The sequence below is a fragment of the Protopterus annectens genome, chromosome 15.part0, assembly GCF_019279795.1.
Source record: "Protopterus annectens isolate FY-2018-M chromosome 15.part0, PAN1.0, whole genome shotgun sequence".
Taxonomy (NCBI): Eukaryota; Metazoa; Chordata; order Ceratodontiformes; family Protopteridae; genus Protopterus; species Protopterus annectens.
This window is the reverse complement of record NC_056749.1, coordinates 391,779,403-391,803,042: the sequence shown is the minus strand read 5'-3', so window position 1 is coordinate 391,803,042 and position 23,640 is coordinate 391,779,403. Positions and strand designations below refer to the sequence as shown.

Here is a 23,640-nt window from a genome sequence, read left to right as displayed (position 1 = left end):
GATGTCAAATCCAGTATGTGAAATTAGGAAGGACTTGACCATGCTGATGCCTTCTAAATTGGAAATGCAAGTAAACAAAGACTCTCCGTCCAGAGTGACCAACAAACAATCATTAAGAGCAACATTACTATCCTGAACAAATGCATATAAATCATTTAAAAATTGCTGTGTATCATTTAAAACTGTAGCTACATTATTGAGAGTCGGGTGTAGTTGTTTATCTGTGTAAATGGAAAAAGGTTCAGTTACCCATTTTCTACCTGAGGCTATTTGCCTGAGTGGAGGTGAAACTAGGTCTTTGTGAACCTTAGGGAGGCCCTGAAACACAGGTATTACAGAATGCTCAACACTCAAATATTGCGAGAATTGTTCAGTGATCAAAAAGTTTTCAAGACAATCACGAATGGTGAAAAAAAACGTACATTGTATATCCCATATATAGTCAGAATCAATTTTCTCATAGAAAAGTCATTTAATATCAGCATAATAGAATTTACATAATAATCATGATCAAGCAAAACTGTAGCACCACCTTTATCTGCTCTTTTAACTATAATGCTGTCATCATTTTCTAGAGCAAGTAAGGCTGATTTCTCATCCTTATTGAAATTATAAAATTTACATCCCTTAAAATTTTTAGTGCAAGGTAAATATGATCCTGAAAACAAATAAAACAAATCCTGTTCACATTTTCTACAGAACACTTCTAAACTAGAGTCTACAGGTGGTTAAAACAAACTCGTATTTTTTAAAAACATTCACACTTGAAGAAAGGTCATTATTACTAAAATGCAACTTTAGGGCTATATTTCTAATAAATAGTCTCAAATTATTCAGCACATCAGAAAAATCTGACTTCTCTACGGGCACAAAAGTCAAACCTCTTTCCAGCAACAACATTTCAGCTAACACAGTACATTTTTGGAAAGATTAATAATTAGGGACTCTGCACCATCTTCCACATACGTTTGAGCACTGTACCTGGTATTTCTTTGATATGCTAACGACCCCTCTTCCTTCCTCTGCTCGGGCTCCTTTCCCTTTCTCGCTCTCCCATCCTGATTCATTTCATTGGTAAAGGCAGCTTTAAATCTCCAAAACCCTGTTGAGAAGAGGGAACTTTCCGCCTAACATCTTGCTGTTGCAAACCGGAAGTCCCTCCTATTTTGTCGTCAATCACGATAGGTCTTTGCGATGATGTTGAAGCCAAGTCATTGGTTGAAGTACCAGAAGCAGAATTTGTACAATTTTCAACTGCCATAGCTGATTATGCACTTAGTAACTTCTCAGAGGTAGTCTTATTATCACCATTCTGCTCGTTAAAGAGTGGCCAAGTAAACACATTCCCAGATACAAAGTCATTAGAATCTCGGGTCAGCTTCTTCATTTTTTATATTTTAAATCTATTTTCATATGCTGAGACATTATCTACCATCTCATCAAAGGCTGCCAGGCATGGTTCAGCATCATAATTATTTAACATGCACTGTTTCCTTATTTCAACAGCACTTACTAATTCCTCAACGGGTGCAAAAAAATCAATAAGCAAACAAATGTAACTGAAGCTGTGTTCTAAATTCAGCTTCTGCTATTGAGAAAGTAAATCAGTATAACTGTCACCATATGTAGGCATTAAAGTTGTTCTCAGACTCTGGGAATAATGCGATGGAACAAACATGCCTCCATGTGCAGTGTCTGCCATTGTAGGTGCTTTAGTTTTTATAAATCATTTTCCAAACCTTTCATTTCTTGTAACTGCTGTACCTTCCCTTCTGGCTGTTGAAGTGCAGACCAGTCTTGAGCATTTGGACTGTAGTTAAGCAAAGGATTGTCCTCTAAATGTAGCAGCCTATATAAGTGATCATTATCCATAGCCCTTTTAGAGACTAAATTGGAACCACAATCCAGAGCAGCAGAATCACTGAAACCCCATGAGGAGGAAAAATACAAAACAACTCAAAAAGAGAAACACCTCCAACATGCAAAAAGCTGGGTAAGCCTTAAAGTACAGTGACTTTCAGAAAGAAGAAAGGAATACCAAAGCCAAGGCTGAAACAAAACTGATTTTTAATAGAAACAGACACATAAGCGCTTTCAAACAGAGTTCTTCTTCAGACAAGTTTAAAATAAGACATCTAGCAACATTTAAACACATAAATAAAAATAAGCCAATCATTTTGCAAGAAACAATTACTTATCCAAATCCCTGTATTTTTAAAATCAGTCTTAAAGGATTACCCATGCCATTAGTAACATGGTTGCCCCCATTGTTCCTGTCAAAAAATAAATAGAAAAACAAGCATGTATCTACTTCTTTCCAAATTTTCTTGGATAGCAGTAGTTTACTAGGAATGGCTGAGGGTGTAATTCAGGCTATTGATCCTTGTAAAGTAGTTTATTGTAAAAGAAAGAGGAATTCCTCTTTTCCTGAAGTGATTTAAGATTCTGAATCTGAACAGGGAGATCCAGGGATGGATTCAGGGTTTTGACCTCAGACATCTGATTCAGACTCAAGAGGAGAGCTTGGATTCTGAGTTTACCTGAAGAGGCTTCTGTTTCTCAGAGACTATTGCTAGAGTGTCCCAATGTTTTCAGTGGGAGTAATCTGAGTTTTTTCAGTCCCCTGGAAAATACTGAGTTGTTACAGAAGGATTTTCTAGAACCTATACCATTTACTCCTGTCCTGTCTGCTTTAGACAATGTGTATCTTTCTGACTGCAGTATTCCTGATAGTCAACCAGCTCTCCCTAAAAGGCAGATAGGGTGTATAAAGTTCTTCAGTATTTTACATTTTTATACACTATAACCAAATCTGACACAGCAGCTATAGGCTTGGTTGACTCCTCTGCTGCTAAGCACTTAATTAAGTCCAAATCCTATTCTTTGTAATAAGAACGGAAATATTATTGATAGGTATGGTGAAAAAGTATATACTTATGTAACTTTGATTTTTCAGAATTTTGAATTGTCAGACTCATATGAAGTTTGTTTTGACTAATTGGGAAAAAATTAATGTTTTATTTACGCCTTCTTCTTGTGAAGAAAAATCTGCTTTAAATAACTTTGCTTCTTATATTGCACAGGTCACTACTTGTTGTTTGCAGGGTGTGTATGACTCTGTTGAGACTTCTTCCAGGGCTATGGCCACTGGTACTGTTTTAAGAAGGAATGCATGGCTGCATTCTCAGAACCTCCCAGATTATGATAAAAATGAGATTTTAAATTCTCCCTTAAATAGATATTTACTGTTTGGCCTCTCTCCTGTAGTGGTGATCAAAAAGTGTGATGAAAGGGGCATGCTGATCCAGGGAATCTCTATGATTTTTTCAGCTCTCCTTTTCCATATTGTCCAAGGTTTTTTCTTTTTCTTCATTCAGTTTTGGCAATTAAACAAAGTAAACAGCCTCAGCAGAATTCAGATAAACAGATATTTAAGAAGAAATTGCAAGAGGTCCAAAAAGAAGTCTCGAACCACCTAAACCAAGGACACTCCAACAAGTCTGAAAGTCTGTTCAAGATACCGTGTGACCTCCTCCCACCCTAACCCCTTTTCACTACCAGAAAGTCTAAATATCCATTTACTGTTTGGCAAAAGATTGTTTCAAACAAATGGGTCCTGAAAATCATTCATCATGGTTAAAGGTGGCAGTGAGAGGAAATGCCTCATTTCCAGGGGAGTCATTCTTCATCCTGCAGATCAGACTCCTTTGTTTCCACCTGTTCTTTAACACACGTTGTCCCAAGGAGAGATAGAACCAGTTCCCCCTTCCTAGGTGGAGAAGGGGTTTTATTCAAGATTGTTCCTTGTGACAAAGAAAGAAAGAAAATGCTTAGAGACCAGTTCTGGATCTTTCTTTCCAAATCCTTTTTGTGATAGTGCCCAAGTTCAGAATGTTGTCGCTTCACAACCTGTTACCTCCTCTTCCTCTTTCAAGTTTCCTGGTAACACTAGGCTTAAAAGATGTTTATCATCACACCCCCAGTCATCCAGACTTTAATTGTTTTTTTTTTTTTTTTTTTTTATGCATCTGGATCACATTATCAGTTCTCTACCTCGCCCTCTGGACTATCCACTACAAAGAGTGTTTAAAAAAGTGTCTAGCTCAGATTATAGCCCATTGCAGGCTGCAGGTATCCACATTTTTCCATATTTAGATGTCTTGCTTATATCTTTAAAGTCTTTTTCAAGGTGTCAGGAATCTTTCTCTCTCCCTGTCTCTTTCTCTCTCAGGTGAGAGATCAGTTGCACAAAGTGGGATTTCAAGAGAACGTTCAGAAGTATTTCTTGGCTCCCTCCCACAGGTTTGTGTTCCTGGGATGTCAACAAGACAACTCAGTTTAAAGAGCTTTTCTTCCACTGGAAAAAGTATATTTATCTAAAGCTGTTTCTAAGGTTTTCCACTCAGACTTTAGTCACTGTGAGGGAGTACCTCAGGATTTGGCTCTCATGGCATCTATGATTCTCATGATACCCTTGGCAAGATTCCATATGAGAAAGATATAGCGTCATCTTAAAATCTCTTGGATCTCAGCATCAACACCCTTTACCATTTCAGATCCTAGTACTGGAGCTTGTTAAAAATACATTTTTTTAGTGCAGACAACAGATATCATTAAATCCAGGTCACCCCTTCTCCATCCCGGCTTGGCTTCAAACCAGTCAGTCAGCACAGACACGTCTGATTTTTTGAGGGGAAGCAGTTTCAGGAGAGATAAAAGTGTTTGGGATGTAGGACACCAAGGACAGACACAAGCACATAAATATGAAGGAGATACCTGCCCTGATCAAGCCACCCAACTCTCTGGACCATCCCTGGTTTCTGGAATCTCGTCAAGTGGTTGCAGACAATACCACAGTCATGTGGTACATCAACAAGCAAACAAGGGGGATCCAATTTGCACCTCCTTTTCAGACTAGCCATCTTAGCTTGGGATATAGCTTTACAGCACAGTCTCATTCTACATGCATACATTCCATCAGAGCAAAATTGTGTGGCAGACAAGCTGAGCAGGACCAGGGCAGACCCTCACAAATGGAAACTAGATCAAGAATCTTCTGAGATTTGATCCATCTATGGGGAATTCCTCAGGTAGACCTCTTTACCTCCTCTCTGAACAATAAACTGGAAAAATTCTATTCTAGGAATCCATGCAAGAAAGCCCGAAAGACAGATGCCTTTTTTTTCTTTGGACAGGATTGTTTCTGTATGTCTTTCTACTAATTGCCAGAATACTTCTGAAGATTGAGAAGGAATCCCCCAAGATGAAACCGTGGTTATCCCTTCTTTTGGAAATGGCCATGGACAATTAACTAAAGCTTACTGATAGACTGGATCTACTCACACAAGACCAGGGGTGTTTGATACACCCCAACATCCATCTCCTTCGACTGACTGTCTGTAAAATAGGGTCTTAATTCCTTTTTGGCACTTGTTTTCTGTGGTTGTGCAGCAGGTACTAATGGAGACAAAAAAGCCTGCTAGTAGAAAATCATATATTAATCAAATGCAAAAGGTTTTTCTAGTTGGTGCCAGCAACATAACCAGCACCCATTTAAAGTTAGTTGTTCTCTGTTTTTACAATATTTGTGTGAGTTAGTATCCTATGGCCTTCCTCATTCCTCTGTCAAGGTTCATTTATTTGCCATTTCAGTGTGACTGGCCATGGATCTTCCTCTGTCAATGCAGTCTCATGTCAAAATGTTCTTAAAAGGGGTTTTGCATAACAGGCCTTCTATAAAACTGGTGGCCCTTACTTGGGATCTTAATTTTGTGTTAGAGATACTAGCACATTCTGCATTTGAACCAACTAATCTGGTTGACTTGAGGTTCTTAACATAGAAACCAGTTTTACTAATCACTTTAACCTCTGCAAGAAGGGTATCTGAGTTGCAAGCTCTTATGGTGAGTCAACCCTACTTCATTTTCCAGAGGTTCAGGGTTTCTTTAAGTACTAATCCTTCTTTTATGCCTAAAGTGATACATGAGTTTACTTTAAGCCAAACTATTCATCTCCCTGTTTTCTTTCTTGAGCCTAAAAATGAGGGGGAAAGGATATGCCATACCTTGGATGTCCACAGAAAACTCAGGTTCTGTCTTGACAGAACTAAATCTTTCAGTTCTTCAGAGCAATTGTTCATTTCTATTAAAGGTAAGGAGGGACAACCTGTGTCAAAACTATTTCCAAATGATTGTCTAAGTCTATTACCTTTTGTTGAATACACTATAACAAATCCATTCCAGGCAGGGTCAAGGCCAACTCTGTCAGGACCTTGGCTTCATCTTTGGCTTTTTGGAAAGGGTTGGATTCTAACATTAGCCTAAAAGCTGCTACTTGGCCATCTGCACATACTTTTGCAAAGTGGTATAAGCCTGATTCCATCTCTAGGACAAGATCAAGCTTTGCTAGGACCATTCTCCGGGGGCTGTTGGACTCTTCTCTTTCCACCTCCCAAATTTAGTTAGCTGTGATAATCTACCCATATAGCTAAGGCTACTGCAGCAGTGATCAATATGAAAAACACAGTACAGTTGTGTAAGCTGAACTTAACATAAGAGCAGATGTTTGAATGATGACAGCTGCAGTAGCCACTCCTTCTCCCCACCCCTTTGTTTGTTTTTTTTTGTAGTTTTTTTTTTTTTATGCCAGGGTGTGGACATATATTTTGTTCCTAGCATTATTCGTTCAGGGTTCAGCCTCCTGCTGTTCTGGGTGGAAAGCCCTGAAACGCTTTATGCTGAAACTTGTCTTTTAGTCAGCTCGTCTCAAGCTTCTTGACAATTTGGGTGAGTGGAAGGTACCCTGAAGCTTTGGAAGCTGGCTAGTTGTTATATCCTTGGCAGGATATAACCCATACCACTAAGACTGCTGCAGCAGTGATCATATGTACTTCTACTGTTATGGTGAGTTCAACATTCACATCTGTACTTTTTATGTTCTCCTGTCCCTCCTGCTCGAGAGTCATACCATTCAGGTTACTATTCAGACTTTTTTGTTGCACTGTTCCTGTGGCTTATAAGAGACTGGACTTTGTTCCTGCAGTTTACTTTCTTTGTTCTACACTGATTTCTAGATTTCTCAAAGCCACTGCTTATATGTGAGACCATCCCTAGCTACATTTGTAATGAACTGCATGCATTCCAAAGCCAGCATGTTAAAAATGTTGTCTGACTGTTTGATTCCTTGCTCGTGATTATCACAGGTGCAAAATCTGTTTTTAAAACCATGTTTAACTTAATACCATATTCCTTAGATGCATAGACTGATGTGAGAAAATGTCTAATTGCAATAAGCTATGGAATTAGTCTTAAGCAAAATCACAATTTACTCATCACCATGCATATATGTACCTCTTTTATTTAATAATTTATTACACATATTTTAGGATGAGTAGCATTCCTCATGATATGATTTCCTAGTGGTATAAAATTAGTATACAAATGTACAAAATTGTGCATATGCAAATTCTGATTAACATAGTAAGTGGTCAAGTTCTCCACATCAGTAGATGGTATATTCAAGTAGTATCCCTGATCATTTTGAAACAGCACATTTTTTAATCTATATTTTAGGTAATCAGAATGACCAGGAGTCCACAGATGGGCTACAAGAGCTGTACAAATCCATTGAGCAGGCGAGTTTATCAGCCTTTGGAGAGCAGCGCCCTTCTACAAAGCAGGAGTTCAGGAGATCTTTTGTAAAGAGATGCAATGATCCCATTGTTAATGAAAAGATGCACCACATCCGAGCATTAAGGAGTACTTTAAAGGTAAGAGAGGACTTCAAAGCTGGAGCAGTGAGAAGCCCTAAAATGAAAGTGCGTGCATCTTATTAATATCCTAAGGCTTATCTGAAGACTGAACCAATAGAAATGCTAGTGTCTACTTTGTTAGGAACATTAAGAGCTAATTTTTGAAAGGACATTATCTCTCAGTACTTTGCTGTGGAGAAATAATAACTCTGTCATTTAAAGTAAAATGAATGGAAATGGGAGAGGTTTTAGATGTTAATGACACAGCCACTACCACTGACAGCATTCATTTTTCAGACTAAACTTGTTTCCGAATTCAGAGATGTGGTATGCAGGGTGAATTCTAGGTACTTTTCATCCTGTTCTATTCAGATCATTTTAGGACAAGTTCATTTAAATATATTGAGCAGCTTAAAACCATCTGCTCACATGTAATAGAAATGGGTTGAGTGTTCATTGCCAGTGAAATGGTTGGTTTATTGCAACCATATCATGTGGCTAAAAAGAAAACATATATTCAGGAAACCCATCGGAACCTTGATAGAACAAGCTAATTCTCAAATATCAGAGATAAATATGCTTCCTGTGCAGGACAATAACAACTGAAATGCTAATTGACTTTCACAGGCTGCAGGACCAGTTAACGTGAACTATTTCAGCAGTACATCTAAGGCCCTTGGGATTCTGAAAATCCCCTAGCATAAGGTATTACAATGAAGCATTTTGTCATCTCGGTGGCAGATAGTCTTTGGCCAGTGGTTGGGTGAAGCTCTATGCACTGCTATTTCTTTCAAGGGGAAGTGATTATACAGCAAGTAATCTAAATTAACTGATTTACAAATTTAAAACTTGGAAAAGTTGCACATTCTTTTTGGAAATCATCAGAAATATAATATCCTCAATTAATCTGGGTCTATAGTATAATGCAAACTCTGGGGCAAATTTTCTGACCTCAAAATCAGAGAATCCCAAGGACTTTGATTACAGGGCAGTGCCACCATTACTTTATATTCCAGGTACAGGCTACATTGATACTTTGTTATAAGTGAATAAAATATAACTATTCATATTATCATAAATGTTACTGCTGTCATTATTGACTACCTTAAACGTTTATAACTATGGAATAAGAATACATAACCACATACTGAAGACATGCTGCATGCTTGCCTTTTAAGCTAATAGTTACCTTGTTGAGGCATATAGCTTAGGAACTCCTGTAAATCTCCACACTTTTGTTAGCCCACTAGTATACATACACGTTTCATCTCTTTCCTACAGCCCACTTCTAACCCAATCTAGTACCCATTTGAAATAGCTGCAATGGGTAAAATAATTTCTTCCTTTTTTCAAGCTAACCTTGCACACATCTGTTGCATATTCCATTTATTGTGGTACTTAATTATCTTTATTTGACCTCCACAAGCCAGAAGCTCTGCTCCTGTGGTCTTTGCCTTTCCTATTAATTTCTGATTTTGTTATTTTGCTTGAGTTATACTCTCCAGCCAAGGCTTCTCTTTCCTTTTTCTCAGCAATGAGGATTTGTTATCTTCTGTCTGTGGTAGTTCATATTTTTGAAATGTTTCAATAGTCATTTCGCTTAAGGCATGCACCACTGTTTATTTTTGTGTTATCTTGAGACCAACCATACGCACACAAACAAGATCACATTTAGTTTCTTATGTGGCATATATGTGTGATTCCCTTTGAACACAAGAAACTTAATGTTCAGTATTAATGCATTATCCAACACAGAAAAACCTCAGAAAACACACGTGCCTTCATATTTTGTATGCTATTATTTTTATTAACTCCGTCTAGCCTGTGTCCTGTAATATAAAGTAAAAAATGAAGAACTGTTTGTCTTTCATAGCCAATATAAAGCATCACTCTAACTTTGTAAGTCTTCTTTAATGGGATATCTTGTGACAAATTGTTTGGCAGAGGTCTGAAACTTTATAGAATTCTTTAAATCAGCAGTCATTTTATTAAGTATATCTATTGGTAGTGAAAACAAAGAAGAATTGTAAGGACTGCAGATTCTCTTTCCATTTCAGTTCATTTCAGACTTTTGTTTTTTCCACTACTAATTTTTATTGGCATATCTCATTAAAACATCTGACTAAAAATGTTGTAATTATGCCTCAGATTCCATCATTTGCATTACCATTTCAGAAAAAAACAAAAGCTATCTGGTCCTTCACATTAGTCCCTGGTTCTGTGCTGTATGTCCATGTTCCAGCTTCTTTAGCAGTGGAAGAGACATATGAAAATCTTTTCCCTTTGATGTCAGTATCAAATATAGACAAGGATATATTTAGGATGTTAGAGATGAATAGCAGGCAAAAAATATTCACATGCATTGGAAGGAAGTTATTTTACTTAAAAAAAACAGAACTGTTGTATAACTTGCAAACGCTGGAGCGATATAGCCAATGGTCAACATTAAAAGGTTGAGTGAGTGAAAACAAGGGGCAAAGAAATGGAATTATAACAAGGGAAGAAGAATGGATGTAAGCCAGGGGTCAACGTAATGCTGTGATACAAGGTTTGTATTTACTTTGTTCACGTAATGTTAAAGTAGTTGACAGGAGTTCTCAGTGAACCATGAGTCTGTCATAATAAATACAGTAGTGCAGGAAGAGTAGGTGTTAGTAATGCTAGTTCTCCGGGTTAAAGGTCAATCTTGGATGTATACAGATGGTTGTTAATCTAGTACATATCCTTGAGAAAGTTATGAAATACATTCTACACAGTATGGTGGCTGACTTCCTGAATTTGATTTCTCTAGCTGATGGTCAACTTTATGGCTGCACTCACCAGAGGGTTTACCATTCCAGTTTGATTCACTTTTGTGACTGTATCTTCATACTGGTGATCAGCACTGCAGATGTAGTGTATGTTGGTATCAGTACTTTTGCGAATGTATCTTCATACTGGTGATCAACACTGCAGATGTGGTGTATGTTGGTATCAGTAAGGCCACTGAGTCTGTGCTTTGTACAAGTTGGTAGGAAAATTAAGATTTGAGGGTTGGTGCCTTCAGTACTGCTGTGGAGGACTGTCATGGGGTTCACTGCTTTCACTACTCCTGTTTGTTATATATGTATCAGAAGTTAGACAGGCACTTGAGCAAGATACATTTTTAAACTAATAATCTGAAGAAATCTGCTGCATCTTGCATTGTGAAAAGATAGATGGCAGCAGTGATTTTATTTAAAAAGTGCAGAGGGCCTAGAAAATATCTGTTCTTTACAGTGACTCAAAATAAATTGGGAGGAATGAAATCTCATATATGAAGAATTAGGCTGCGTAATATAAAAGGACAGAATCAATGGCCAGTACAATACATGGAGTGCATGGCTAGACTTATAAAGGCCCTATTAGTCAGTTGCCTAGTACAGTCCTAAGAATTGGAATGCACAGAATGAGGAGTGGAATTCAATGATTCTGTGGGCATCCTTACATTATTTATTTATTTATTGACATTTGGTTACCTGGAATGTCCGACTGGGTCAAAAACCCATTTTCAGAGGAGGCCCAGGGAGAAAAGCTCCAGTGATGTTTAATAATAATATTTAACATGCTAAAAATATTACATATATATATATATATATATATATATATATATATATATATATATATATAAGAAAAACATGTATAGTTGCAAAAATTGTTACAATAATTTGTACGTCAGTTGCTGAAATAGCACTTACAGTAAAAGTTCTGATCTGTTTAACAAAATATAAATTAAAGTCATATGTAAAAATACATTTGCTGGTAGATTATAAGCAGATTCAAGAATAAGTAATGTAATGAATGTTTTATAGTAAATGGAGAAGGTGAAGGTGGTGTATATTGAAGGACATTAATAGTGGTAATGAGGTGGAGGTTTAGAGGAGAAAGTAAGGATAAGATGTTGGCTGTTTGAGAGAAGAGTTAAGGAGTAAGTCAGTAGGAAAGTAGGAGAAATGGGGATAAGAGGTAGTGGGGGATAAGAAGTATGTAGGAGGTAGTTGTAGGGTAGTGAGTAAAATGAATAGAAAAGGGGCATAGGTGGATAAAGGAATAAATGTTTGGGAGAAAGATGACTATGAAAAGTTAAGAGGGAGAGGTGTGGGTTATATCTTTGTTTTAGACCATAGGCAGATGGGTGAGTTAAGAAGGTGTCTTTTTAGTATAATCTTGAATTTCTTGAAATTATCAATACTAGTAATTTGTTCTAGTAAAATCTTCCATAGTTTAGCTATAGCATAGGAATAAAGATTCTAGCCGGCTCTCCTATTAGGTTTGTGTACACTTACTAGTTGTTTATCTAATGAATGGAGAGTTGCAGTAGGAATGTAGCTGTGCAGAATAGATTTTAGAGTGGGACAGGAATCTGGTTTGTATATTATTTTATGTGTGATAGATAGATAGTTGCAGATAGTCAAGATGGGCAGGGAGGGGGGAAATTCAAGCCAGTTTAGGTCTGTAATAGCTTTACAGTGGTCAGAGCAGTATGATAAGACTGTGGCAAACTTGATGATCTTGTAGTAGTAGGACTGAAGTTTATTTTTTACGGACAAGTGCAGGTTGGTGAAAATAGGAGTTCTGTATAGTAGAGAGGGGATTGAGTAGGTATTGGCTGGCATTCTCTTGATGAAGGATCCATGAAGTTTTTGTGTTTGTAGAGTGCCCCAAGTTTGAAGTGGGTTTTTTAAATAGCATTTGTGTATGTGTTGATCAAATGTGAGTTTATTATCTATGGTGATACCAAGAGGCTTAATGTGTGTTACAACTTCAATCTGTTTTGTTTTGGGAGTAAATTTTAAATTTAGATGAGACTGTTTTAAGTGTAAAAAGTAGAAGTTTGTTTTCTGTTGTTGGGGTTAAGCAGTAATTGCGTTTCTTTTCCCAAGATTCTATTGAGGTAAAGGTGTTTTGTGTTATTTACAAAAGGTCTGGTATGTTGTTAGATGAGGAGATGATGCTGGAATCGTCAGTGTGTTGGATTAATGTGCTATGCAGGGTGACGATGTGTAGGTTATTGATGAAAATACTAAACAGAAGGAGTCCAAGTATGGATCCTTGTGGGACTCTCCTGTTTTGCATGTCTGACATTGTGATAAGTAACCTTGCCATTTAACATATTATCTTTTAGTTAGATAGCTGTTAAACCGTTGTTGAGAAGGTTGTGAATATCCTAGTTGCTGTAGAAATTCATAACATGATACTGTGTCAAAGACTTTAGACAGCTCTAGTAGTATTACAGAGGTTAATTGTCTGGAGTCCTTGGCTTTGTTTACTATATCAGTAGAGGAGATGATGGCAGTTGTTGGGCTGTGTGTAGGCCTAAATGCATGTTGAGTGGGTATAAGACGTTTTTTATGGATAAGGTAGTTAGTGCAAGTGTAATGAGCTAGTAATTGCAAGTGTACACACTTTTCAAGTAATTTTGATAGAGGGGATACTATAGAGATTTGTCTGTAGTTTCAGTCTGATTTACCTCCTTTGTGAAGAGGTGTTATTATAGATTGCTTCCAGAGGTTGGGACTTGAGATTCACTGATGGATCGGTTGATAAGTATGCTGACAGGATAAGCAATAGATTCAGCAGCAAGTTTTAAATATTCTGATGGCAGAGCATCCAAGGAAGAAGAAGAAGAAGGTTTTAGTTTGAGAAGAAGTTTACGTATTAATGTAGTGGATACAGGATGTAGAGAGAAGGAAGAAGATTGAGTGTTAGGTGTTGATGTATTTTGGCAAGGGAGAGAAGAGGTTGTGCTGTCTTTAGTGGATGCTTGGGAGAGGGGTGTATTATCTGTGGAGTTAGCATTTGTGATAGAGTTAGAGCCTGTAACTAATTAAGCTATGCTGTCTATAAAATGGGTATTAAACATATTTGCGATTTCACTTGGTGTTTTGTCTGTGGTTGGTGATGGAGTTTCTGTGGACCCAGGGGTAAGAGTTGATGAGATGGTTTTCCAAAAAAATTTGGATTGGTTTTGTGGTTGGATAGTTGTTCTGGAAAATAATTTTTTTGTCAGCGTTTATTTATTTATTTTTTTTTTTGCTTTGTTTCGCAGCTGCCTATAGATTGGAACATTTGTATCATTTTTATTCTTTTGCCAATCTCTCTAAGCTTTATCTCTGATTTGAAATATTTGCATAGTGGATTTGGTTAACCAGGGTGCATGGTTTACTTTTGTTCTTTTTGTTCTGAGAGGGGCTAAGTTGTTAACAGTATCTGAAAATAGTTTTTGAAATAGAGAAGTAATGCTTTTAGTATGGACAAGTTGAATGATTTTAATGTACCATTAAAGAGGTCTCGACTGAAGATTTTTAGGTTTCTGGATGTTTTGCAGGTGTGAGTTTTGGGCTTTCGCAGGGTGGTTCTATAAGTGTATGCAGGTAGGTGGTCACTTAAGAAATTAGGAAATGCATTGGAATTTGAGTGTGGCGGCTACGGTGGTGCAGCGGTTAGTGTTGCCGCCTCACAGCAAGGGGTTCTCTGGTTCGATTCTCGGCTGGGGTGCCTTCTGTGCGGAATCTGCCTGTCCTCCCTGTGGTCGCGTGGGTTTCCTCTGGGTGCTCCTGTTTCCTCTCACATCCCAAAGACATGCAGTAGGTGGTTTGAACACTCTAAATTGGCCCTAGGTGTGAGTGTGTGCATGCGTGTGCCTTCTGTGGAAGGTTGGGCGCCGGGCTGGCAACTCGACACCGTAAAACTCCACTGCCAATCATGAGCGAACAGATGATCCACTGTGGCAACCCCTAACCAGGAAAAGCTGAAAGAAGAAGACTGGAATTTGAGTACTTGTGGGAGTCAGAGACAAGGATCACTCTAGGGTAGAACCAAGGCTACTATTGTTTTGTATTCTAGTGGGGATGGTGATGAGTTGTGTAAAGCTGTAAATGTTGAAACTGTTTGCTGGTGAGTCACTGGATAAGTTTTGCAAATTGATATTGACATCTCCAATGATTACTGTTTCACTGGAGATGTTTTCAGACATCCAGGAAAGAATGTCTTCAAGTATAGAAATGTTTTGGCATGATGCAAGTGAAACTACATCTGGTGTACTGCATACATTTCTAGTGAACATACAGAGGATGGGAAATTAGGCTTTTGGAAATCATGCATTGCAGGGTGCCCAAAATAATGAAAGCATTCAAGGGACTCCCTTTATCCTTGAATATGGATATATTAGAATGCAGACAAAATAGACTTAGATGCACAACTTGTTTTGGTGACAAATGGGAGGAGTGAGAGAAAGGACAAAGTTGAGTAGAAAGGGCATAGGTGACAGCTGCACCAGGGACAACTCAAATCAGAAGTGAGAAAACACTACTGCAGAGAGAGGATGGCATGGCTCTGGAATGTATTGTATACAAAAGTGGTATGGTGTAAGGTGTCAAGCGGCTTGAAGGCAGCTTGGAATAGGAAGTAAAAGCTGAGACAAGGGGTCAAGGCCAGCAGCAGCTCAGTGGTTAGCTGCTATACTTGAACAAGCTTGGTGCACTGATTTTTCTTCTGCATGCTAGTAAATATGTTTGCACCTGACATTCATGGCATTTGCTTCAGAAACAAGGTCCTTGAGCATCTACTTATAGTGGGTAAAAACAATGATGTGAACATTTAAGTTCTAAAGCAAATGCAAATTTAATTAAAAAAGAAAGAAAAAATAGACAAACATTGAAACTGCAGGGTTACTGTCACTCTCCTCTGTGAAAATACCCCTTATCCCATGAATTATTGTTAATTAACCTTAATTATGATGGACATGGTGTGATGATTAATAGATGAGTTGTAGTTTCTGTCAGTTATCTGTTTGATGATTCCCAGGTAGCATATAATCTCAGTCCCTCTAAAACAGGATCTGTTTGAAATTCTATTGCAGTGCCTCACTTCCTTTCATGTTGTCGTAGACATAGTAATAATTCTGTTGGGAACACACAGTATCAACTGAAACCAGTATGCAAGTTTTTTTTTTTTTGGCAAGCATTCACAGATAAAGCATGAGATACGTCTACTCCGGTGTCCAGTCAGTACAAAACACCAACATAAATGGTTTATTATTTAATTTACTGAATAATAGTAAAAACATACTAAAGAGTGATTATTCAAATTCTTATTATAGTGTGCATTTTAAGTTCCCCTCATCATACACTACCTGAAATTACAAAACAAACTTTAGAGACAGAGAGAAAAAGAATGATTTCTGCCAAAGACAGCAGCATGTTTATTTCACCTGAAAGAAAGGACATTCAGTTTTCTTCACTAAATCTAACAAGTACTGCCCTGCAAGCAGTAATCTCAAGGTCTGGTGTGGCACTCATACTAGATGATAATAATTATAGCAGCTACACTAAAATAATGGAATAACTTACTATCAGAAGAAGAAACAATTAACTTGAAGACCTGCTTTTGAATTTAACTTTAGCTTTAAGTCCTTTGGGATATCTTTACTATTACTTGCATTATGAAGGAATGGATCACGTTTACACCTATACAAGCATTACAAATGATGATTTTTACCCCCAGCTATCTCTTATATGAACTATTGAGCCTTAACCCCTTAGTCCCATGTATTCTTTCTCCTGTCCTGGTGTTGGAGAATGTTAGGAGGGAGAACCAAGAACCAAGGAGTACAGCTATCATCCTTCAAAGGGTTATGGGATTTTTGGATATTTCTACAAATGTCTCCATCACTGGCCATAAGCAATGTGTATTGTACATTCTGTAAGGCCCCCCTCTGGCAGTGTGCAGTTCGGCCTGTCCAGAATTATCTGCAGGGTTCCAGTAACTCATTAACCAGACTCAAATTCCACAGTCCTTGTGTACTGCCATATACATATAGGATGTTCTCCCAAAGAACTCATTGGCATTGAAACTAAACAAGCTCCCTCTTTCTAGGATGAACAAATTGATATAGACAAATCACCTCCCTTTCTTGTTGGCCAGTTCCACAAACACCCAAGCTGTCAGTTAACCCCAAGCCAGCTGGAATACAGTCAGGACTTGATTAATTTCTGTTCCACAGTGCTATCATTTAAATATTCAGATTTGCAAGTGTATGTTTGTTTTGCTTATGTTTCATCCAGTGTTGTAGAGTTGCTATAGTGTACAACAAAGAATAAAACTGATGATGTGCTAACCTGCATCTTAACTTGATAATGTTTTATATAGATTTGGTTATAGAATGGAGTCATGGGGTTCTGTTTACACAGATAGTAAACAATTACTCACATAATTCAATAAAGGCGAGGACAAACAGAACAGAATTTAGAATTAAATGAGCCTGAAGGTGCCACATGATATACTCCATCCATTAGTCAGTGGTATTCTGTGGTAATGACCTAGTATTCACCAACAAATGGCATTTCTTGCATTCATATTAGTAATAAAAGGTACTAAAGATTTATAACAGTAGCAGCAGTAGTAGTAGTACTAACAGTAGTAGCAATACTAGTAACAATGTGAGTAGCTTAGGAATGGAAATGAGCCTACATCAGCAAAGCCAGTAAAGGAAAAAGCCACCAAGATTGACAGAGAAGCAATGTAATTTGTCTCATTTAGGATAGAACCAACTAGCTAACAGAGGAAGTAACAGAGAAGACTGTTAAGGCTTACCATATCTACAGGGAGTGAGGGAAAACCGCTATCTAAGACTTTAAGGCTATGTCTAGAGAAGTTGGGTGTATGAGTCTAGGAAAGCTAATATGATTAGGACCTTGAATAAAAGAAAATAATTAAAAATGTTCTACAGCTTGTTAAAATACAGGGCTGTCAATGGACATATCATATTGACAAGTCCGGAATATAAACCACAGTAGAGTCATGCCTCTGTTTTTATTTTGTAGGCTAAGGAAGGGGACTTGGCAATTATAAACCAGCTTCTTGACGATCCCACTCTGACATCAAAGAAGTTCAGAGAATGGAAGCAAATGAACTATGAGTTGTTCCTTGACATTTGTGAGTACAGCGCTGCTCTGTCACCCCAGAATGGGGCCTCTGAACTAATGGCACCGCTGTTGATGCATACACACTCATTCATCGAAACACACGTCTGAAAACGACTTGCACAGAGAGACCACAAGAAAATATATATACAACAGTACACTGTAATATTTGTAAATAATGTATTCTGAAGTATTGTAAATATGTTGGATAAGAAAATAGTGCCACCAGATGCCTAAAACATTGCATGTTAAGAAAGTATTATTATTCTGTTTCATCTGACTCCATTTTTAGTTTTCTGTTGTCAAAAAACACATGTACCGATTTTAAACCTAGTGTTTGAAAAAAGCAGTACAAAACTGCAACCTGGAAACAAACTCTGCACTACAAAAAGTAAGTTTGAAGACAGAATATCCCACTGTGTTCCTATTGTTCTTTTTTAATCTGAAACACTTGCCATAAAAAAAATCCAAAATTACCTTTTTTTTTATTCTCGCTCATGAGAATAAAAGGCCCAGAAGGATTTTCCTTTGTTTTTTCAATAGATACTTCTGAGACATAAACAACTGACCCACATTTAAAGGAAATTAGTAACAAAGCCTTTACTTAATTTTGCTTTTAATTAAGCTATGAAAATTATTTTATCATATGTTTTGTTTTTTAAAGTAATGTAAAACATGAGTGTCATCCTGGAAATGATTCCATCAGATTCTCCCTTCAATGAATGGGTACCATGCCCATATTGGCAAGTCCACTGCATTTCTAAATGTTCTAATTTGACTAGGGTTGTTGAATTTTGAAAATAACCCTTATCCAGTATGGTACACCATAAGCACCATTTTATTTATTTTTCTTTTTAAACATGTAATATATTGAGATATCACATATCTTATGCTATGGAGAGCAGGACTCAGTTGTTAATGTGTTTTAAGACAAAACTGTAGTCATTATGGCAATTATTGCATAAGGGAATGCCTTCAATACACACTGCCATGTGTGACCATTGTATCTGCAAGAGATCATTGTTTAAAGCAGTAGTACTTGTAAGTCAACAAGAAATTTAATCGCAGAGCATTTATAGTATTAACCTTAATTTTGTCAATATAATTAGCTTTGTGAATTCTGTTCTTGCATTTAATGATTGCAAAACTTCTTTTATCACCTATTTGTGGTTAATAGTATTATTATTATTACACAATTATTTCATTAAAAGTGCCCAAAGTAATCTCACAGTAATGAAATACTTTCAGCAAGATTATTCTGGCATTCCCTGAAATGAAATATTAGAAATATTTAGCAGGTGTGCTTGAAATATATTAGTGTATACTTCTGAAAATTAACACCATGTTAAATAGTTTGAAAGCATATGGTATTACAAAGTGAACATTAGCAGTGCAGAAAAATGACATACCATGGTTTGACTTTAAATCAGTGAAAGATAACTTGTGTACTAATATCCCTGCTACAAGTATGTTATTCATAAAAAGGATGAATTTCTTTCTGCCATCAAGTGCTACTGCTCCAAAAACATTTGCCATTGGTAAAGGATCATATTTTAAAATACATTTCAGTACACAGCTCACCTTCTATTAATTTTGTTTTTAATGTTATCTCACTCTAATTCTATATTGCTGAGACCATTTGCTTAAAAAACAAACTTTATTCTCCAGACCTTGTCCAGTTCTGTGATTCCTGCAAATCTTGTTTGCCAGGCTGTCTTGTAGCAATTATAAAGTAAGGCAAATTACAAATAATTTATTACTTGGATTAGCTAGATGAAGAAAAGAACAAAAATATAAACATAAATGTTAAACATCCCTTTTTCCATCTGGTTCCTTCCTTGTCTAAATGAAGAAATACAAAATAACTTCATTAATGATGGAACCTGAGTCCTGATTTTCTTTCCCTGTCATATGTTTATATAGTACCACAAAACGTCATTCTTGTCCACAGCAAGTACACGGGACAGAACAGAGAGTATGAGACTGCAAGATCAGTGCGCACAGTTCCTGAAAAGCACAAATTCTTCCAATTACTCATTCAAATGCTTATCAGGAATCATAGATGTAAACTGTGAAAACTTTCTCGTAAGGAAGCTATGTCACCATTCTTCACATGGAATGCAAGTCAGCTGGGTGTACGATGTTTGCATTATTTTGTGACAATTCTTTGAATTAATTTGCTCACATCTTTTAAATGCACTACTTTTATTATGCATGACAGAACTGCTCTGGGTGTCTACATCATTAAGCCTGGACCCTTTATAGTCAGAGTAGGGTCATTTGGTCTGATGTATGGCCCCATAAAGGACAAAGGAATCTGTCCTGCAGACCTTGAATTTCCAGTGTCATTGTCTAACACTTTTCAATCTGATTTTCAGTTTTGCAAGCTTTTATCTTGGCAGGCAATGCTTCATGTATCACAAAGTATTGCTGTAAAAATGCTTATGACCACAAATGTAGATATTTATGGCCAAAAAAGACAAGTAATCTGAAAAAGTCTGAATGTCTGGAGGTGTTCTTTAATGGAAATGTCCTCAGTGATTTGGAATGAGAGGCTCAGCTGTGATATCAATGAAAAATTCATTTAAACTCAGTACGAGTATTATACAGTATGAGAATATTTCCAAGTAACTGAAAAAATCACTTTCATGACTAAAGTAGAAGAATCAATCGGAAATGTTCCAAACTCTGTCAAAGTATCAATAGCAGTTCAAAAAACTGTGGTGCATTGCCTATCAATGAGGCAAAATAGTGTGTGCATGTACTTGGAAAGCATTATGCAAAATAATCAATAATGTACATTGCCATTTCATTTGTTTGGAGATCTGTGTTAATTTTACTGCTCATTGGATATTCATTCATTTACTTATTTTGATTATTTTAACATGTCATTTTTTTTCCAAATATAAAAGCAAACTTATTTTATTATTATTCAGCATCTGCAATAACATCAACCAAAAGGAGGATGTGAACAGAATGAAATATGAACTGTAAACATTTAAGGCTGCAACTATGACTGTTAACTTTAGCATGTATAATTTATTAAACTAAGTTATTTTTGTGGTGATGTGATCCTCATAAAAAGACTACCAGACATTTACGGATTACTTTGTATCAAGCTAATAAGCAACTTTACATGTGTAAACAAAACTTGAAGTTATTTTGTTAGGCACAAACAAACTGGTTACTGATATACAGAGATTATATATAGAGAGAAATATATATAGTATATATTTTTTGTTAAAAAATGCAGTTGTACCCTCCACAGTGATGGCTTTTGGTACACTTCAGATATATCTGCAGCCTTCCATGAATGGTAAAAGCATTGCCATTGTGGTAAAAGTAGATACACTGCAACCAAGATCTAAAGACTTCCATGCACGTTTTAATCATTTTGCTCAGTATCAGTTGTAATCTTCTTAGGTGATAAGCAAACAAGACGGTAGAATACAGACTGGAAGTTCAGTCAGTGCATCATGCCAAAACTACACTCATGTTAAGTATCTTCCTAGTGAGATTTGGCTTGCCCCAAGTCCACCGTGGGAAGACAAGATTACTAAGTATCCAGGCCACACGAGTCGTAGAGGTCTTCCTGGCATGCATTAATTTATTTGCTTTTTTATACTACAAAGTTTTTCAAAATATAGAAATCTCATGTAGAAGAAAGGATAACTCACATAATCCACACTGTGCATGCACACAAACATATGCACACTTGTTGGTGTTTATAAAGAAAGTAGCTCTGATATGATTTAAGAAAACCAGAGCTGTAATGCATCTTATGTAACCCCATACTTTGTGTTGTTTTAAGCCATGTCATCCAGTTTTATAATGGAACTGAAAACTGTGTCATTTTTTTCTTTAATCTGGGAATGCTTCATTCTTCCTAATGTGTCCAGTCCACATGCTCAGGTTTTAATATTACTTGCTTCATAATTGTTTATGGTACCCAATACTATAAACATCTGAAGCCTTAATTGAAAACAAGATTCCCTAGTTCAAAGTTTTTATCTAAACTCTTTGCTCTGCTGGTGAAAGGCTTCAAGTAGAAACTTATATAAATCATCTACAGAATGCTAAATGGAGATTCCACCATCCTTTTTCACTTCTGAGTTTGCTTATTCTACCTGCCCTGTCCCTCATTACATGGACAGTTGCAGTCGGCCACTAATTCCAGACGTTAGAGTTTCAGACTTATTACTGTTCATAAAATACATCAAAATGCAAGAATGAGCCTTTCATGAAGACCTCAGCTGGTGCAGAAGGCTAAACCTCTGCTCAGTTATGTGGAGCTGCTTTCTGTACCAGTGGAACAGGATTCAAAGCCTTTTCATCCCCTTATCTTGCTTTTTTAAGCTGACATGGGAAATAGTTAAATAAGCTCCACGGTGTCCAGCATTAGCACAGATGACTAAAGTCCTGTTTTTGTTAAGGGGTTGCTTATAGAAATATTTAAAGCATATCCCTGGTGTATAGTGTTACCCTGCCATATGTCTTTTGTGCTGCAAAACTATTGTCCTATTAACATTTTAAGTGATTTTTGTGGTAGTATTTTAAGAGTATCTATGGTGTGTAGTGTCATCCCCAAACTATTTCAGGATTTGTTCATTAGCCTAGCCCTCACATACACACACTCACCTACCCTACATTTCCCCTAACTCCCATACTGTGACCACCAACACAGGCACACAGATACATGCAAGGATCATGTGACTAGCTCACCGTCAGTTTTGTTATTTCAGTGAAAATGTTTCACCAAAAGCACTTTCACTGACAGTGGAGAATTTCCTTTTCTTCAATGTTGCACAACCTCAGTTTAAATATATTTAAGTTTGAGAGGTGTGGTGTCCCCCCCCCCGCCCACATGGGGAGTGCACGTGGGCTTGCCCCCTGCAAAAAAAAATAGATTTCCTCCAAGTTTCACTAAAAGTGCTTTTGGAAAAACATTTTTCAGAGTATATGAACTGTCTGGGAAAAAGTTGTCCATCTGTCAACATGATTTGCGCACACAGGCACGCACTCACACACACACACACACACACACACACACACACACACACACACACACTTGCATATAAACACTCAAACACTCACCACAGACCAATTATCCCTCTGCATACATTCACATGTACAGCTGCATACACACACATGCGCACCTTACCACTACCAGTCCGCTAAATTCCCCACCACTTACCACAAACGTGATCTTACCAATTGAAAGTAATGGGTGAACGTGGACTCTCAGCCCACTTAGTTTACTCAGCTGGCCAAGCTAACTTACACAGCTGAATCATTCTCTGAGTCACTCGACTGTTTATACACATTTCCATGGGGGAGGGCACAGTGATCCTACAGACTGTATAGGATAAAGTCAGTGGGCCTATCTCTGAATCAGAAAGAGCTGCTGCCAGTGGTAGCAGCCCATTTTATGACTTATCACTGGAAGTGGCCCTTTCTGAATCCAGTTTAAAATTCTTCCTATGGAGAATCATTCAACTTACAAAGTTTACTGTACAGGTACTATTAACTTAATGTAGGCAGGCTAAGCGCAAATGGGTTCATACAGTAAAAACACAGAAGTTGGAATAATGTGATAATCGTCAGTTTCCATATCTCAAAACTAAAAGGAAAGAATGAAGTGAGAAATAACTGTAAGATTATCAAAAAATGGTTAGTGAAAGGGCCTGCAAGACAAAAATGGGAGTTAAGTTTTAGCTGCTAGCTAAAAAAAATAATTGCAGAAACAACAGAAGAATGAGATAGCTGGGTCAGCCAAACAATCATTTCTTTCCTCAACAGAAGTCAGGAGAAAAAATTTAAAAAATAATGCAAACTGAATACATTTCAGAAGAGTGATTTTACTGAATGCTAAAGTTGAGTGCAGTATAGCACAGAATCAAAACTTAAACCAAATATTTCATGACTTATTTGGTTTTGTTAATAAGTATT

At 37.1% G+C, this 23,640-nt stretch overlaps 1 protein-coding gene across 1 annotated transcript in view; it reads left to right on the top strand.

The window, feature by feature from the left end:
- The window catches only part of LOC122789835 (connector enhancer of kinase suppressor of ras 2-like), a 340,361-nt gene extending 317,788 nt beyond the window's left edge, over positions 1–22,573 (top strand). Inside the window, exons 8-9 of the mRNA XM_044057273.1 lie at positions 7,572–7,768; positions 17,593–22,573. Coding sequence (XP_043913208.1) covers positions 7,572–7,768; positions 17,593–17,802 — 407 coding nt within the window. The 3' untranslated portion in view covers positions 17,803–22,573. The remainder of the gene's footprint in view (positions 1–7,571; positions 7,769–17,592) is intronic.
- Positions 22,574–23,640: the final 1,067 nt, after the last annotated feature.